Here is a 19,576-nt window from a genome sequence, read left to right as displayed (position 1 = left end):
TGGACATGGAACAACAGACTGGTTCCAAATAGGAAAAGGTGTACGTCAAGGTTGTATATTGTCACCTTGCTTATTTAACTTATATGCAGAGTACATCATGAGGAACGCTGGGCTGGAAGAAGCACAAGCTGGAATCAAGATTGCTGGGAGAAATATCAATAACCTCAGATATGCAGATGACACTACCCTTATGGCAGAAAGTGAAGAGGAACTCAAGCGCCTCTTGATGAAAGTGAAAGAGGAGAGTGAAAAGGTTGGCTTGAAGCTCAACATTCAGAAAACAAAGATCATGGCATCTGGTCCCATCACTTCATGGGAAATAGATGGAAAAACAGTGGAAACAGTGTCAGACTTTGTTTTTTTGGGCTCCAAGATCACTGCAGATGCTGATTGCAGCCATGATATTAAAAGACGCTTGCTCCTTGGAAGGAAAGTTATGACCAACCTTGATAGTATATTAAAAAGCAGAGACATTACTTTGCCAACCAAGGTCCGTCTAGTCAAGGCAATGGTTTTTCCCGTGGTCATGTATGGATGTGAGAGTTGGACTGTGAAGAAGGCTGATCGCCGAAGAATCGATGCTTTTGAACTGTGGTGTTGGAGAAGACTCTTGAGAGTCCCTTATACTGCAAGGAGATCCAACCAGTCCATTCTAAAGGAGATCAATCCTGAATGTTCATTGGAGGGACTGATGCTAAAGCTGAAGCTGCAATACTTTGGCCACCTCATGCGACGAGTTGACTCACTGGAAAAGACTCTGATGCTGGGAAAGGTTGGGGGCGGGAGGAGAAGGGGACGACGGAGAATGAGATGGCTGGATGGCATCACCGACTCTGTGGACATGAGTTTGAGTGTACTCCGGGAGTTGGTGATGGACAGGGAGGCCTGGCGTGCTGTGATTCATGGGGTCGCGGAGAGTCGGACACAACTGAGCGACTGAACTGAACTGAACTGATTCTTTTGCTTCACCTGCTTGTGAACTTCCTAGTTGTTCAGTTAGAATAGACCTTCTGTGTGTCCACCAGAGATCGAGACAGTCCTGCATAAATGGATCCTCTCCTTGGGGTGTTGATGCTCCCTTTTTTGGCCATAGAGGAAGCTGATATTATTATATAAGGAGCTCTAGGAGTGTAGCCAGAGAGTAACTGGGATTAATTAAAGGAAAAGATTATTTTCCATTTATGTCAGATTTTTCTTCTTGTTTTTTGCATTCTCTGTTCCCAGCACTTTGGTGAAGGAAGAAGGGCACTAAACAAGGGCTTGAGAAATTTGGGAACCATAATCCTAGCTCTGCCTGTAACTTCCAGTGAGACCTGGACAGACTGTTCAATGAGAAAATCTTAGACAGTGGGTCTCTTGTCTAAAAGTTCTGAGTAACCCTGGCTCAATTCAGGAATACTGCCTAAGTAAGACAAGCTAATGGCTAAGTGTGCAGTCCCCTCCCCCTGTAGCCTCTAAACCAACCTAACCCTCCTCTGTGACTCCCTGAGACTCCAGGCTCTGCAGCAAGTGTGCATGACCTTAACCCCTGTACAGTGGTTCTCAAGTCCGTTATTGAATAATTCCAAGCTGCAGGGACTTACTACCAGTTTGCTGCTGTAACTATTAGGAGGCATGAGCTTGTTTGTGTGGAGTCTAAATGGTGCCTCTGAAACACCCCTAAGATCCAGTCAGTTCTTAACCTTTAGATCAAAACTGAATACCCTTCATCCTCTTTCTGGCAGCTTTTACATGCTATCAGGTTCCTCTTGAGTCTTCTCAGATTCAAACAGAACAGTCTTCCTGCCTTAGTCATTTAATACATATTTGTTGTGGGAAGGAATGAATGATTTAATGAATATAAAGTGGGTTTCAGAATGTTCTTCCTTCAGGACACTTTCAGGATGAAATCTTTTTAGGACAGTGTTCCACTCGAAATTCTGATCTTGAGTGTATGAACACCGTGCTCAAAACTGGTGATGCAAGCGTGACAACTCATTGTTGCTTTAATGTGGACATTGAACACTTACCAGTGCAGCTAAGGTTAAATGAATTATTTATGCTGCTATTAAAAATCATGTTTTCAAAGGCTATTTAATGGAACTGTGTAATAAATGGAGAAATCAGGCTCAAAAATTGTATATACAGCGTGATCCCAATTATATACAAAAATATAAATATGCAAAGGAAAAATTCTCAAAGGAAATGCATCAAAATGTTACTGATTATCTCTGGAGAGTGTAATCATAGGTGATTATGATTTTCAACTTTATCCCCTTCTTATATTTTCCATATAAGCATGTTTTATTTTTATAATCAGAAAAAAAAAGTTATTTCTTTAAAAAGATCTGAACCCTTCTGAGAAACTTTATATCATGACTTGCGTTTCCTGATTTTCCTTCTCTGGATTCTTTCAGAATCTTGTGTCAAAATTTCATCTTAGTTCTCCCACCTCTTGAGGCGTCTTGAGACTCTCTGGGATATAACAGCCATGTAATGTGGCAATAATCCCTCAGTTAAATGCTTCTGCTTATCCTGTGAGTTCTATGATATCGTTCTTACACTTACCTTTATTATTATTTTAGTTTAACGCCTGCATTTTTCACTAAAGAGTTGCATGAGGTTTAAGAAAAAAAAAAAACAACAACTGTTTTTCTCACTACCAATTCCACTATTCCTGGAACATAAGAGATGCTTGAAAATTACATGTTGAGTGCAAGGTTGCCCCACTTGTCTAGTTACTAGCTGTGTGGGCAGGGGCAGGACACTGTGCTTCTTTCTTTGCCTGTCTGGGAGATGACATCTGCTTTCCTCCTCTGCTGAGTTTTTTGGATTTCAACGAGGCGAACATTGTCTAATCATTTTTGATAATAGGCTCTTGGCTTCTCAGTGCATCCTTTTTCATGATTTCAAATGCCGAGAATCACCGTCTCCCAAGGCTTTTTGTCCTTTCCCTAGCATACTCCATGTTCCCTGTTGATGTGAAGTAAATCCAGTGACAGATCACTTCTGACTCACCAACTGCCAGCCACTGTGCTTTGTTTTGCTCTCATTTTAAATATTTATTAGCTCTCATTTGCCTATCAGCTCTGCAAGGTTGTATTATTATCTCCACTTATTTGCTGAGGAAGCCAGGACATAAAGTTGGTCATGCACAGTAGCAGCTCTTCTTTGACACCGGGCAGCCTTACCGCAAGACTGCCAGTCATGTCTGTGGGCCCAGGCGGGTGCTCTGGGGAATAGCACAGCCTGAGGGGCAGCGGGGAGTGGGCAGAAGCAAGCGTGGGTGAGCAGAACCCCCAGCATGAGATGTGAGCACCGGACAGCCTTCTCTCCCCACAACACTTACCCTTATCCTTCCTTTCATCCTTCTGTTTTCAGCTCTGACATTTATTTTTAGAAACCACTACAGAGAAATTTGGGGCTTCTCAGGTGGCTCGGTGGTAAAGTATCTGCCTGCAGGATGCAGGAGACTTGGGTTTGATCCCTGGTCAGGAAGATCCCCTGGAGAAGGGAGTAGCAATCCACTCCAGTATTCTTGCCTAGAAGAATCTCATGGACAGAGGAGACTGGTGGGCTGCAGTCTATGGGGGTCACAGAGAGTCAGATATGACTTAGACACTGAACAACAGCAACACAGAGAAATTGACCTCAAGCCCTCCGTTTCTTGGTTTTGCAAGATAATTTTTATTGACATGATAAAATATTTTGTTCCCCTCATGTATTTAGCTTCTGCCCACAACTGTTAATATAAAAATGGTGAAAGACCTGTCCCCTAGAGATGGGAATTGCCCACCTTTTTTGGGTATGAGGAGTTCAGTTCTGGGGTGTTTCTGCATTAGTGTCTGCAGGGAGCATAGCAGGAGGGTGCAGCCAGCCCAGGGGTGGGCTTAGGTGTTGGCTGAGTCTTCAAGATAGGAAGAGCTGGATGTGTAGCAGACAGACCTAGTGTTCATCTCTGCTCCGTAACCACCCATGCAATCCATGGCAAGGAAGTTGACACCAGCTACCTTATCCATAAAATGGAAATAATAATAAATGCACAGGTTGTAAATTTTGAAACATATTGTATGAAGCAGCATGGTTTCCAGCACATAATCTAGATTAGGAAATGGCAACCCACTCACTATTCTTGCCTGAAGAACTACCTGGACAGAAGAGCCTGGAGGGCTGCAGTCCATGGGGTCGCAAAGAGTCAGACACAACTGAAATGACTGAACATGCACTCATGCACCAGCACTTAAACACTCAGGTAGTGTTTATGATTATGGTGGCAGTTATTAGTATTGGTGGTGAAGGCTAGTAATTTTTAGTCAACTCATTGGTCAAGAGAGTCCCTAAGCACAAAAGTCCCAGTAATATCTTCCATACCTTTATAAAAGGAGGATTGCAGAAGTATCAGAAAGATTTCAACATACTGACCCCGTTTTCAAGTGGTTTATATATAATGGGGCTTTTAGGAGTTGAACTGGAAGGATTTCCTGCATTGACTCCTAGTTTGATGGGGAGTCAGCCCAGGTATCACTGGTGGGATTATTTGAGAACACTCCTGAGGGGTAGAGAAAGGGTCAGCCTACAGTTCTGTGCTTTGACCTGGCCACACGCACCACTCAGCAGTCAGTGTGATAGCCTGACCAGCTATGGAGCCCTGATAAAATCAAGCTACTACACCACAGCCTCCATCAGTGATCCCCACAAAGTGCTGGGGGAGCTGCTAGCTCCATCTGGTGTGTGCCTCTAAGGGCTACATCACTGCCCTCTGCCCAGCTTACAGCATTCACGTAGACCAAGCCAGGTGAGTGCAGGAGAGTCCTGAAGGGGGACCCTCTGACTTATGCACTCGTGTGGCTGGGGATATAGCACTGAGGGGAAGGCCTGAGGAATTAGCTTAATCATGAGGAGAAGGGCCTTGACACAGTTGATGTCATGGGAGCCTGAGTCATGAACAGAGTCCCCACTTCTCTGCCCATTCACCTATGATCACATACAGTACATCATATTGTAGGTATTCATCTGTATATTTGAGTCCCCATCTGGATTCTGAATTCTTTGAAAGAAAGCACTCTGAGAGAACTGTTTTTGTCTCTGCCTTCCAATGCCAAGTCAGTGCCAGGCACCAGGAGACACAGTGTATGCCAGAGAGGGAGAAGAGGCAGGAAGGTAGGGAGGAGAGGCCTCTCCCCAAGGCAGGGAGAAGAGAATAAATGACCCTTTCGGGTCCATTCATACTCTCCATTCCAGGGATACAGAGAACCCCTGTCCAGCACTTCGGAGCTGCCTTGCTTAGCCCCACACGTTCCGGCTGCTCCCCATGTCCCTCTCACAGGCCTTTGCAGTCAGGTCAGCTCCCCAATGTCACCCCGATTCTAGTTACTGACTTTTCTTATGCTTCCTCCCTACAAGAGCCAGAAAGATAATTCCAAAAGAAATTGCTTAGCTTTGTATTTTCTATGATTTTAGAAGCTTTTTCATGCCATCATCTCACCTAGTTCTAGTAACAAAAATGTGACTTTTAGCACTGTACCTTCTGAGGCTTAATGCTATAGTAACTTTCAGAAGAATAAAATCTCCTCCATCTCTGGGGCCTCAGAACTTTTACCAGGAATTGTTTTCATTCTTGGCTTATAGCAAAAGGGAAAGTGTGTACTAACCAACTAATTGGCCCCCAGAAGTTTACCAAATAAGTGTCAGTACTGTTCTTTCTGTAAAGAAGATAGTGTCTTTTAGAAAATGGGTGTGGTTAAGTGTCAGGGCAGTGGAGAAATGTGGCTGCTGGAAAGGAATTTGGCTGTTTGAGGGAATAAGAAGGCATTACTCCAAGAGATAACCAGAGTATCAGTATACAGAAAGGGAATGTGTACATGTGTCTGTGTGTGTCCCTTATAAAAGACTTAAAAATCTCTTACACAGAAAAACTGGGCATCAGACATGGAATTTTCCCAGGCTGATGAGTGTCAGTGTGGAAGTAGGTTGGCTTGGATTCATTGCCTCACAGGCTGAAATGACAGTGTTTCACAGCTAGTACAGAGCATAGAGAAGGGGTCTGTTGGAAGGAACCAGCATGGGATCAGTTCTTCCTTTATACAGGATGTATGGGCTGTGCTGGGAGAGAATCTTCTTGAGCGTTGGTTCTTCTTGAGTGTGGCTGAGAGGAGGGATTGGGAGGTCATTTAGCCTGGACTCCACCTTGGACTGACTGAAGCAGAATTTTGTCAAGTGGCTAAAAATAGACTTACTGCACTAGAGAAGTAAATCTGATGGTAAATTTTTCAAAGCTGATGAATTTAACTTTATAGTTTATATACCTTTTCACCAAGTAATTCTGGTTCTACAAGCCTATTCTAAGAAAACAGTAATTTGGACAAAGATTTATGGAGAAAAATATACAATAGTATTATAGATGGTATGAGAAAAATGGAATGACCTATATATCTCACAGTAGGAGAGTGCTTAAATTAATTGTGGAATATCCATAAATGTTGTGTATATTCAGTAAAATAGAGTTTTTAAAGGATAATTAATAACTAAGAAGATCCTCTTAATTATAGGTGATCAATAGCAAGGCACAAAATCATCCAAGTATGTAAAATGGAAAATATGTGATTTCACTTATGAGGTGCTTACAAATAGCTAGATTCTATTTCAGATCCTAAAAGATGATGCTGTAAAAGTGCTGCACTCAATATGCCAGCCTCCTGAGAAATTTGTATGCAGGTCAAGAAGCAACGATGAGAACTGGACATGGAATAACAGACTGGTTCCAAATCAGGAAAGCTTTCCAATAGTGGTTACCCAGGACTGGAGGACTGGAAATGGAGAGCTGTTTTTTTTTTATATTTATTTATTTGTAATTGGTTGATGATTGCTTTACGACATTGGTTTGATTTCTGTCATGCATCAACATGAGTTAGCCATAGCAGTACATAAGTCCCTTCCCCACCCCACCCCTCTAGGTTGTTACATTGACTCAGTGTGAGTTCCCTGAGTCAAAAAGCAAATCTCCATTGGCTATCGATTCACATATGGTAGTGTATATCCTTCCATGCTGCTCTCTCCGTTCATCTCACCTCTCCCTCCTCTTCCCCGCCCTTTTCCACAAGTCTGTTCTCTATGTCTCTGTTACTGCTCTCTGAATAGGTTCATCAGTACCATCTTTCTTGATTCCATAAATATGTGTTAAGATATCTGTTTTTCTCTTTCTGACTTACTTCATTCTATATAATAGGCTCTAGGTTCATCTGCAGGAGTTGGAGAGTTATTGTTTAATGGGTGTGGAGTTTCAGTTTGGGATGATGAAAATCTCGGAAGGAGGGTGGTGATGATTGTACAACATTGTGAATATACTTCAGTTCAGTTCAGTCGCTCAGTCGTGTCCGACTCCTTGCGACCCCATGAATCACAGCACGCCAGGCCTCCCTGTCCATCACCAACTCCCGGAGTACACTCAAACTCATGTCCACAGAGTCGGTGATGCCATCCAGCCATCTCATTCTCCGTCGTCCCCTTCTCCTCCCGCCCCCAACCTTTCCCAGCATCAGAGTCTTTTCCAGTGAGTCAACTCATCGCATGAGGTGGCCAAAGTATTGCAGTTTCAGCTTTAGCATCAGTCCTTCCAATGAACACCCAGGATTGATCTCCTTTAGAATGGACTGGTTGGATCTCCTTGCAGTCCAAGGGACTCTCAAGAGTCTTCTCCAGCACCACAGTTCAAAAGCATCGATTCTTCGGCGATCAGCTTTCTTCACAGTCCAACTCTCACATCCATACATGACCGCAGGAAAAACCATTGCCTTGACTAGACGGACCTTTGTTGGCAAAGTAATGTCTCTGCTTTTTAATATACTATCAAGGTTGGTCATAACTTTTCTTCCAAGGAGTAAGCGTCTTTTAATTTCATGGCTGCAATCAGCATCTGCAGCGATTTTGGAGCCCAAAAAAATAAAGTCTGACACTGTTTCCACTGTTTTTCCACCTATTTCCCATGAAGTGATGCGACCAGATGCCATGATCTTTGTTTTCTGAATGTTGAGCTTCAAGCCAACCTTTTCACTCTCCTCTTTCACTTTCATCAAGAGGCTTTTCCACTAAAATGTATACTTGAAAATGGTTAAAGCAGCAAGTTTTATGTTTTGTCTGTTTTACCATGGTAGAAAGACCCTTCCCCCTCAAGTGCTGTGGGATGCGTGAGGACCACAGCGGGAACTGCACTGTGAGGTCTTCATGGATACAGCCAGGCCTGCTTCTTTAGGAAGAGGGCAGCTGTGCTCTCACATGAAAGAAAATAAAGGCTGTGGCTATGAGGGAAGACATTTTATCTGTAGAGGAGGTCCAAATTTTTTTTTTTTTAATGCATGGAAGCATAGAGAAGAATCAGCATTGTAACAGGATTTATATGTAGGTGATGAAAATATGGGTTAAGTTTGTTTTTCTATCTTTAAAATAAAAAATCTATAATTTCCCCAAAGGATATAGAGTAGAAGCTCAGAACAAGTTATTTAGAAACTACAAAAATCATAGTGATGTTTGTCAAGTCTATGTCTAGCTAAATAAACTACTTGAAACTGTTCCAGTGGGGAGGGGGAAGAAAAATAATTTTAAAATGTTTTCTATGTTTGTTATTAGAGTGACAGTTGTTAGTAAATTATTACAACTTACATACAACAAGCAGTGCAAAATTTAATCCACATAATATGGGATGTCCCTTTGGGAGTCACCTCCTTGAGAACCCCCTCTAAAGGGCTACCACTGCGGAGAGCACATCTTCAGACTGCAGTGTACATTGGAAACTTGGCTATTGTTGTTTAGATGCTAAGTTGTGTCCAACTCTTTGCAATCCCATGGACTGCAGTATGTCAGGCTTCTCTGTCCTTCACTATCTACCTGGAGTTTGCTCAAACTCATGCCCATTGAGTCCATCATACCATCTAACCATCTCATCCTCTGTAGTCTCCTCCTCCTGCCCTCAGTCTTTCCCAGAATCAGGGTCTTTTCTAATGAGTCAGTTCTTCACATCAGGTAGCCAAAGTATTGGAGCTTCAGCATCAGTCCTTCCAATGAATATTCAGAATTGATTTCCTTTATGATTGACTGGTTTGATCTCTTTGCAGTCCACGGGGCTCTCAAGAGTTTTCTCCAGCAGCACAGTTAGAAAGCATCAATTCTTCAGCACTCAGCCTTCTTTATGGTCCAACTGTCACATCCATACATGACTACTGGAAAAGCCATAGCTTTGACTAAATGGACTTTTGTCAGCAAAGTGATGCCTTTGCTTTTTAATACACTGCCTGGGTTTGTCATAGCTTTTCTTTCAAAGAGCAAGCATGTTTTAATTTCATGGCTGCAGTCACTGTCCACAGTGATTTTGGAGTCCAAGAAAATACAACTTGGGGCAGTCACGAATCATCTAGGGCCATATCTTGTGAACAGGTGGGTGGTGCCCTGAATATGTTCCCTTCCTTTTTGAGGGATGGTTTTCCTCATAGGTCCTTTGAATGAGGATTAGGTGGTGTGGGAAACCTTCCATTTTTATATTCCACTGTTAAAGGATCTTTGCCCATGTTGTGAGGAGGGAACTGCCACCACCCAAACCTGCCATTACTTATCTGTCAAGGTCATTAGCGGCAAGCAACAAAAACTAACTGGAACTCAGAGATTGCCTGGTAGTCCAGTGGTTAGGCTTCTTCACTTTGATTGCCAGACCTGGGTTCAATTCCTGGTCATGGAACTAAGATCCTGCAAGCTGCAGAGTGCAGCCAAAAACAAAACAAAAAACTTAAGTGATTTAGGCACTACAGAAACTTAGTGGAAAGTTATTAGGAAACCCATGGGATGTCCAAGAATTCAGAAAAACAAGGTCAAACAATAGGTGAGAAAGGGAGGCTGCTCAGCTGCGAGGTGAATCGGACCAGGTCACCTCCCCTTCCAGGGCCCTGGAGCAGGGCTCTGCCATCAACACACGCGAGCTGCTGCTACCTTTGAAAGCATCCGCCTCCACTGTTTCTCTGCATCTCTGGTCACAGGTTCTACATCCAGGGCAGGTGGAGCCAAAATTGGCCTGGCCCAGTCTGTACCTGCTGCCAGGGACTCTGGGCCAGGGCGTATCTGGCATCTTTCAGCATTTGTAATGGCACGTGAGCTCTGCCTTCCATTGAGACTTCAAAAGGGAGAAGGGGTTTCAGAGGCTATGGAGCCAAACCGATGGCAGATAGCCAGGTTGATAAGCACATGCCTATCATTTTGTTAATCCCTTCCCGAGTCCAGTAACGAGCTGGTGATTATCCCTCAATGCAGCTACTGGCATCAGTTTCAGTCACTTCAGTTCAGTTCAGTCACTCAGTTGTGTGCAACTCTTTGCAATCCCATGAATCGCACCAGGCCAGGCCTCCCTGTCCATCACCAACGCCCAGAGTTCACGCAAACTCATGTCCGTTGAGTCTGTGATGCCATCCAGCCATCTCATCCTCTGTCATCCCCTTCTCCTCCTCCTGCCCCCAATCCCTTCCAGCATCAGGGTCTTTTCCATTGAGTCAGTTCTTCGCATGAGGTGGCCAAAGTATTGGAGTTTGAGCTTTAGCACCAGTCCTTCCAATAAACACCCAGGACTGATCTCCTTTAGGATGGACTGGTTGGATCTCCTTGCAGTCCAAAGGACTCTCAAGAGTCTTCTCCAGCACCACAGTTCAAAAGCATCAATTCTTCGGTGCTCAGCTTTCTTCACAGTCCAACTCTCACATCCATACAAGACCACTGGAAAAACCATAGCCTTGACTAGATGGACCTTTGTTTTTTACTCTCGGTCATTTAAGCATTTTCTGAATGGGGGATTGTCTGAGGTGCCAAACAATATGCTGATGGATTACTGGGATTTCGTGTATCATGTCTTCCTCTGGTGTAATCAGACTAGTGGATGGGGCTGCCTGCCCTGTGGATTATACTTAGTACAGTAGAGGCGGGGAATGGGACAGAAAGTTAGGCAGCATGCAAGGTCAGCTGCTGCCTCTAGAGGTCCCTTTTAAAGGGCCTAGTCAGTTCAGTATCTCAGTCGTGTCCGACTCCTTGCGACCCCATGAATGACAGCACGCCAGGCCTCCCTGTCCATCACCAACTCCCGGAGTTCACTCAAACTCACGTCCTTCGAGTCGGTGATGCCATCCAGCCATCTCATTCTCTGTCGTCCCCTTCTCCTCCCGCCCCCCAATCCTTCCCAGCATCAGAGTCTTTTCCAGTGAGTCAGCTCGTTGCATGAGGTGGCCAAAGTATTGGAGTTTCAGCTTTAGCATCAGTCCTTCCAGTGAACACGCAGGATTGATCTCCTTTAGAATGGACTGGTTGGATCTCCTTGCAGTCCAAGGGACTCTCAAGAGTCTTCTCCAGCACCACAGTTCAAAAGCATCAATTCTTCGGCGATCAGCTTTCTTCACAGTCCAACTCTTACATCCATACATGACCATGGGAAAAACCATAGCCTTGACTAAATGGACTTTTGTTGGCAAAGTAATGTCTCTGCTTTTTAATATACTATCTAGGTTGGTCATAACTTTCCTTCCAAGGAGTAAGCGTCTTTTAATTTCATGGCTGCAATCAGCATCCGCACTGATTTTGGAGCCCCCCAAAATAGTCTGACACTGTTTCCACTGTTTCTCCATCTATTTCCCATGAAGTGATAGGACCAGATGCCATGATCTTCATTTTCTGAATGTTGAGCTTCAAGCCAACCTTTTCACTCTCCTCTTTCACTTTCATCAAGAGGCGCTTGAGTTCCTCTTCACTTTCTGCCATAAGGGTGGTGTCATCTGCATATCTGAGGTTATTGATATTTCTCCCGGCAATCTTGGTTCCAGCTTGTGCTTCTTCCAGCCCTTTGTTCCTCATAATGTACTCTGCATATAAGTTAAATAAGCAGGGTGACAAGATACAGCCTTGATATACTCCTTTTCCTAGGAACCAGTCTGTTGTTCCATGTACAGTTCTGACTGTTGCTTCCTGACCTGCATACAGGTTTCTCAAGAGGCAGGTCAGGTGGTCTGGTATTCCTCTCTTTCAAAATTTCCCACAGTTTATTGTGATCCACACAGTCAAAGGCTTTGGCATAGTCAATGAAGCAGAAATAGATGTTTTTCTGGAACTCTCTTGCTTTCTCCAAGATCCAGCGGATGTTGGCAATTTGATCTCTGGTGCCTCTGCCTTTTCTAAAACCTGCTTGAACATCTGGAAGTTCACGGCTCACATATTGCTGAAGCCTGGCTTGGAGAATTTTGAGCATGACTTTACTAGCGTGTGAGATGAGTGCAATTGTGCAGTAGTTTGAGCATTCTTTGGCATTGCCTTTCTTTGGGATTGGAATGAAGACTGACCTTTCCAGTCCTGTGGCCACTGCTGAGTTTTCCAAATTTGCTGGCATATTGAGTGCAGCACTTTCACAGCATCATCTTTCAGGATTTGAAATAGCTCAAGTGGAATGCTATCACCTCCACTAGATTTGTTCATAGTGATGCTTTCTAAGGCCCACTTGACTTCACATTCCAAGATGTCTGGCTCTAGGTGAATAATCATGCCATCATGATTATCTGGGTCATGAAGATCTCTTTCGTACAGTTCTTCTGTGTATTCTTGCCACCTCTTCTTAATATCTTCTGCTTCTGTTAGGTCCATACCATTTCTGTCCTTTATCTAGCCCATCTTTGCATGAAATGTTCCCTTGATATCTTTAATTTTCTTGAAAAGATCTCTTGTTTTTCCTATTCTGTTGTTTTCCTCTATTTCCTTGCATTGATCGCTGAGGAAGGCTTTCTTATCTCTCCTTGCTATTTGGAACTCTGCATTCAGATGCTTATATCTTTCCTTTTCTCCTTTGCTTTTGGCTTCTCTTCTTTTCACAGCTATTTGTAAGGCCTCCTCAGACAGCCATTTTGCTTTTTTTGAATTTGTTTTCCATGGGGATGGTCTTGGTCCCTGTCTCCTGTACAGTGTCACAAACCTCCATCCATAGTTCATCAGGCACTCTCTATCTATCAGATCCTAAAACACAGTGACTTTGGAATTCCGATAATCAGACCGGCTGTTGGGCTTTTCCCTTTTGTTAGTAGAGTAAGTACAGGGGTTTGGCATGACTTTGGCAGGAATGTGCTATGACAGCATCCTGTCACTGGAATTGTGGCTCGTCTCAGTCCTCTAATCATAGGCAAAGTCTACTCTTGAGTGTGCTGACCTCTTCTGTCTTTCATTTTCACGTCACTTGTGTAGTACTCTAGCTTCAGGCTGACTGACAGTTCCAGACACTAGTGTCCCTGTGGACAGTGCACTGGCAGATTTCAGGGGAGTTCACACATCCCTGGAGGCAGTGCAGCAAAGGGTAAACAGTTGTTTATGGCAGTTGAAGGCAAACTTCTTCTGAGAGTCTAGACAGCAGGTAGGAGAAATGCATTAGTCAAGGTTTTTAATGCATATACTTTTCCAGTAGAGGTGTTCAGTCGTTCCAGCAACACACTAAGAACTGCATCAGGAGGTCCACTCTATAATGCTTAGGAAACCGTCCAAGTCACGCAGAGTGGTGGGCAGTGGCAACTGGAACCTCCAGTTGTAATGTGTGTCCCCAGTGGTTCAGACCACACTTGGAGAAGTTCTGCTTTGTTTGATTCCTCATGCACAGCAGGGACCTTTTATTTTTAACAGAAACCTTTTTTTTTTCCTGCATGCAGTCTTACTCAGAAACCCCATCTATAAATCAAATACAAATTCTGTTCTGGTGGCCAAAGCTCACGCACTCCACATGGATTCCAGCCCTTGCAGGGACCCCAGAGCCCCCACCCTACAGCAGTGGGGCTCAATGTGACAGGCCTCCAGGCACGGGCATGACACCCTGGCTGTCTCTACCTGGAAGAGCTGGACACCATTGACCCCTCTAGTGTCTCACACAGGTGGTCAGTAAACAGATATCAGATTAGTGACAGTGACAGTTTGAAGGAACATCCAGAAGTTTCTGCACTGGAGGAGTCAGGGAAGCATAAATATCAAACTTTTTAACTTCTTTTCATCAGTCTGCATACTCCTAGTCCCATTCCTGTTTAAAAGCTTTATATACACCATGTTGTCATAGGACGTTTCTGGCAGACTCAAGATTTGAGATCATTTCTCTATGGAGGAGACTAGGTGTTACAGAAATAAACTCTTCTGTGTTTTCCTGTGAGCTGCCTTAAGCCCATTTGGAAGGTAGCTGGGGTGTACCTACTCACTAAATGAAGTTATATGCAAATCTATGTATATCCTCTTCCAGCTAAAGGACCTAGCAAAGGGTGGGAAGCTCGACATCATGACTGAGAATAGTGCCGCCTGGTGGTGAAGGGGGAAGGGAAACTCTCAAAACAGCCTTATGTTCTTGTGTTCTTATGTGCAGCCTTATGTTCAAGTTGGTTGGTTATTCTTCTTTATTCTTCTATTATGAATAAAGGAAAAAGAGTTCTGAAAGCAAGAAATTGAGAAAGCAAGCAGATTGTCTTCCCTAGGTTTTGACGTGAGAGGGAATGAAGTGACTGTGACTGATACGTAGCAGTTAGGTGGAAGCTGAGCTGGAAGGGGCTCTTTGAGTTCAGCTGCTTTGTGCCAAATTAAGATTTGCTGTGAGTCAAGTGTTTGCAGACAGAAACAAACTGTATCTCATACATTTAGTTTCGGACACCTTTTCAAAAAAGAATTGTTCCTCACTCTAAGGTTGCATACATTTTAGTTTACTAAAAAGGTTGTATGTTTATGATAAATGCCTTGAGTATCCTTTATACATTGCTCAGGCCATATCTCTGTGGCCATTGACAACACCTTGGTGATATGGTACTGGGAATTGCAGCTCAGGATTGGTTTGGGGTAGTTATTCTAAAGGCTAGTAAACCTGTGTTGAGGGTCAAATCTGTAAAACTAAGGGCATAACTTCCCTGCTTGGAGGTGGCTTGTGGCGGGTGAGTAGGTGGGACTGTGGCTTCATATCCATCAAGGCCTTGGTTTGCCTCTGTTGGGACTGAAGAAGGGCCAATTGAAAGGGCCTGAGGGTAAGCAGTTAGAGAGAGAAGGAAGTCAAGGCTTGAAAACTTAAAATACCTCCTTTATTTATAATAAAGCAGATGCTGGAGAGTGTGGCTTACATCTGTGGGTGAAGGATTCTCCTGATATACTGGACCTGAGAATTAGGCCTCCTGGTGACCTGTGGTGCAGGACACCACCCATTCCCTCTGTGGAAAGAGCAGAGCAAGAAGCGAGTCTTCTGCCAGCAGAGCAGCTCCACAGAAAGAAAGTGAGGGGCAAACCAGAAGTTACCAGCCTCCAGATTCCCCCAGCTCTGCTTTTCTCCCTTAAGAGTGCTTTGGCTATTCATGGTCTCCTGTGTTTCCATACAAATTGTAAAATTGTCCTAATTCTGTGAAAAATGCCATTGGTAATTTGATAGGGATTGCATTGAATCAGTAGATTGCTTTGGCAGGGGAAGGATGAATTGGGAGATTGGGATTGACATATACATCCTTGTTAGTCATTTATTTTATATATTTTCTATAGACTATAGACTACTGTATATAAAATGACTAATAAGGATGTACTGTATAGTACAGGAACTCAATACTCTTTTATGGCCTATATGGGAAAAGAATCTAAAAAAGAGTAGATGTGTGTGTGTGTGTATTATAAAACTGATTCATTTTGCTGTGTACCTGAAACTAATACACTATAAATCAACTATACTCCAGTAAGAATTAAATTTTAAGAAGTGAATTAAAAAAAAAAAAGCCAGGAGTTATTACCCCCAATAGTGCTTCCTCCACATGGAAAAAAATCTTTAGATAAAGGAAGAAACATACTCTTGTTCTCCCTCTGCCCCCATCACCAAAGCATCTGGGTTTTAGCTCAGAGTTATCCCAGAGCTGATGTAGCTTCCTAACCCAGGAGACCAGACAGTGTCTATTCAGAAGCTAGCTACACCTTCCAGTGTTCTTAGTACCAGGTGCATCTTGGGAAGGGAAGGGAAATGAAAAGTGATAAGATAACCCTGGGGGCTTATATAGAATACAGTTCATCTTACCTTTTCAATTCTGCATTGCCTGAGGTCAAATATTATGAAAGCCAATAAGAAATGTATTTTCATTTGACTAAGTTTGATACAGACAATCAACTCTGCAGAGCCTCTCCTTTTGTTTGTTTGTTTGCCTATAGCTTTAAGTGGAAGCATAGTCTGCAGTGAGAGAGTATACATACTTGCCACGTATACTCTTGAATCCAGCAATAACCCAGGAATCGAACCCAGGTCTCCCACCTTGCAGGCAGATTCTTTGCCATCTGAACCACCAAGGAAGCCTAGTAAAAAGGACCACTCCTTTATGAAGCAAACTTTCTGTTAATAATGAAAAGTAATATATGGTGGGCTTCTAATCATAAACCAGTAAATATTTCCTGTGTGTGCCTCTCATTTAAACCACAGGATCATTGTCATACTCAATACACACAAATTTAAGTTTGCAAACTGTATCTGTAAACTAACCCTGTGCCCCACAAAAAAGGATTTTCCAGGATGAACTACTGGGGGATTTACTCAAGAGTTGCTACCTGAGGATGAGGTGGAGTAGAGTGGAAGAAGTAAGCAGACTGGTCATAGGTGTCCCCATGGTCACCAGGAAAGGAGGGGATGGTCAGTGAGTGGGAGATGCAGCAGAAGAAGGCCTGCTGAGGCAGGTCCAGGGTTCTTCAGACAAGGGCTGCTCAACAGGACAGCACCCTCCCAGCCTCACCTGACACACTGTGGATGTTCCTGGCACTTTTCCCTTGCTGCTTCTTAAAGACCTACCAACTCCAATGATGGTCTGCTTCTCTTCTGGCCCCAGTGTCCTCAGTTCTTTGTCTCTTACACAGCTTCATTTCTCCAGAGCTTGCTCGGAGGCTCAGTTTCCTTGTCAGTAAAATGGGGGCAACTCATAGTCTGCCTACTTCATGGAATGATTGTGGGGATCAGATGAGATGTATGTTAAAGCATTTTGTTGACTGCAAGATGCTGTATGAATGTCAGGTGTTGTAAATCATTAACCAGTCTATTTTTCAGCCAAAGCAGTTTCTATGTACATTTACTTACCCTCTGAACAATTCTCTATCAAATAGCAAATGTAAATGCCGATGTTTCTTCCTTCTTGGATTATGGTGGTTCCTTTGCAACTTTATGATCTAGGCTGAATCTTTAAGTACTCCTTTGGCTCATAACTCTTCCCCTGAACACCCATGCAAGATCATAATCCATAAAGCACAGAGGCAATAACTCCTTTTAATTGCCAGGAGTTCATCATTTGCTAAGTTCTAAATGCAGTTACTTAGACATTTGCCTTGAAAAGCCCGACTCCATTTATTCTGCAGAGCCGAGACTGTGTGAAACTAGGCCCTCCTGCCGAGGGAGAAGTCGTCCAAGTCAAGTGGCCTGATGGCAAACTCTATGGGGCCAAGTATCTCGGATCAAATGTTGCCCACATGTACCAGGTGAGTGCTGCCCTGGGTGTGATGCTTGCTGAGATGGACAGGAGAAGCCAGAGGGCAGATGGTATATCCAGTGTGCTATGGGTCAAGAAGCTACATGAATTTAGAACACCTGCTGTTTTATTAAAAAAAGGCAAAGTTTCAAAGACTGATGACCCAGATAATAGAGTTTTATTCTGGGAATAATAAAGTTCAATACTGGGAAACTAATAACATTTGATGAATGGATTAATAGTCAGGAATATAGTTAGGTCAAAAACATGACTGACTGTATGATAGGCTGCTTTCTTGTGTTTCTGTTATATGGGAAAAGAATAAGTGGCTGGATTATCTAACTAAGCCAAGTCAGTGATGGCTGTTCATCACCCAGCAGCCCCTGAATGCATGGCTTTTCCCTGACAGACGTCATCCCTGTCGACATTTCAGCAAACTTAAACCAGTGGTGCCTCAGCACAGATGGAGCCATTTGTGCACACAGGCATGCATGCCTGCTAAGTCACTTCAGTTATGTCTGACTCTTTGCAACCCAATGGACTGTAGACCAGGCTCCTCTGTCCATGCGGATTCTCCAAGCAAGAATACTGGAGTGGGTTGCTATGTTCTCCTCCAGGGGATCTTCCTGACCCAGGGATCAAACCTGCATTGGTAGGCAGGTTTCTTTATAGGAGTGCTTTTGTGGTGAAAAGTACAGTTGTCAGTTGGGAGGTCTGTTCACTGAACAACTGTATATATTATTAAAAAATATGTATACAATTAAAAGGTCTTCCCTGGTGGCTCAGACAGTAAAGAAGATTCCTGCATTGCAGGAGACTGGGGTTTGATCCATGAGTCGGGAATATCCCCTGGAGAAGGAAATTGCAACCCACTCCAGTATTCTTGCCTGGAGAATTCCATGGACAGAAGAGCCTGGCAGGCTACAGTCTATGGAGTCACAGAGTCAGAACGATTGAGTGACTAACACTTATACAATTAAAAAATGAACTATATCCCTATTAGAAATGAGGATGAGTTAAGCTCTAATAAGAAAAACAACATGGATGGCACATGTGCATTTCTATTCCTTCAGAAAGACTTTAAAGAAGGAACAGATTTATTAGAACCAATACATTATAGTACTTCTAGTAATGTGATGGCAGAAATCAACATTCTCAGACAGTAGTGTAAAAACAGGAAGACTGAAGTAAAAGGAGAAAAAGCAAGAAGTTTCAGGCCTGTTAAGTTTAAAACAGCTTGAGAATGATAAGACTTCCAGTTTCCTCAGAGAAATTGTTCAAAGACTGATAAGGGGCTTGGGCTTAAATGGAAAAGAACATTAAAAGACTGCACCAAAAACTGGAGCACAGTGTAATTAGCAGTGTTCAAAAACATTTGGAAAACTTAGGGAAGGACATTTTTTAAGGTGTAGAAAAAGCCAAGGGGAGTGTGTGTGTGTGTGTGTGTGTGTGTGTATGCACATTTGAATGTGTGTGCACTTAAAGGCCATTTTCCATTCTATATTGTTGACAGTGTTAAGTTGCAGATTGAGGTCATTTACATCAGGTTAGGTGTTGGAGCGTTTTTGTATCAGAATGTCCAAAATCAGGCAAAAATTATAAGACAGGCTGGTAATACTGGAGTCTCCTAGAAAAGAGTTTTACTACATCATTCAAAAGAAAATAATTACATTTAATTAAACAATACATGCAAAAGTGAAGCATCTTACATGTAGCAAAGCTATTAGCTACATGAAAAGTATCATAATGAGGACGTGTTGAAATTCTGGCTAATTAGTAATCACTGTGTTAACTTCAGTCGAATTTATGATGGCCTATCAACACAGAACAGTGAGCATATTTATAGACTCAATGAAAAAGTTAAGACTAATATTAAAATTGTCTCTCAAGTACAAGCAGTTTAAAATTCCTCATTAAACCAAGTGGCCTTTTGAGGTCATTTTGTGTTTTGTGTCTAATTATTTCAGCTTCACCACTGACTAAGCAAAGACATTTATAAAAATAGAACCAAAATACCTATTGCACAGTGCCAAGTATCCTAGGTATATGCATTTGGGGTTCCTCACAGTAACTCTCCAAGATAGAGTTTTTGAATCCTACTTTACAAATGA

At 43.0% G+C, this 19,576-nt stretch overlaps 1 protein-coding gene across 5 annotated transcripts in view; it reads left to right on the top strand.

Annotated features, from left to right (window-relative positions):
- KDM4C (lysine demethylase 4C) overlaps positions 1–19,576 on the top strand; it is a 415,025-nt gene that overhangs the window by 385,382 nt on the left and 10,067 nt on the right. For 4 of the 5 annotated variants that reach the window (XM_055428241.2, XM_055428238.2, XM_055428239.2 and 1 more), the window contains one exon: positions 17,356–17,475. The exons of the other annotated variant lie outside the window; for it this stretch is intronic. In XM_055428241.2, the coding sequence (XP_055284216.2) occupies positions 17,356–17,475 (120 nt within the window). The remainder of the gene's footprint in view (positions 1–17,355; positions 17,476–19,576) is intronic. 5 annotated transcript variants of the gene reach the window in all.

This window comes from Moschus berezovskii, chromosome 7 (genome assembly GCF_049115385.1).
Source record: "Moschus berezovskii isolate FMDL1 chromosome 7, NW_MosBer_1.0, whole genome shotgun sequence".
Lineage (NCBI taxonomy): Eukaryota > Metazoa > Chordata > Mammalia > Artiodactyla > Moschidae > Moschus > Moschus berezovskii.
This window is presented reverse-complemented; position numbering and strand designations above follow the sequence as displayed.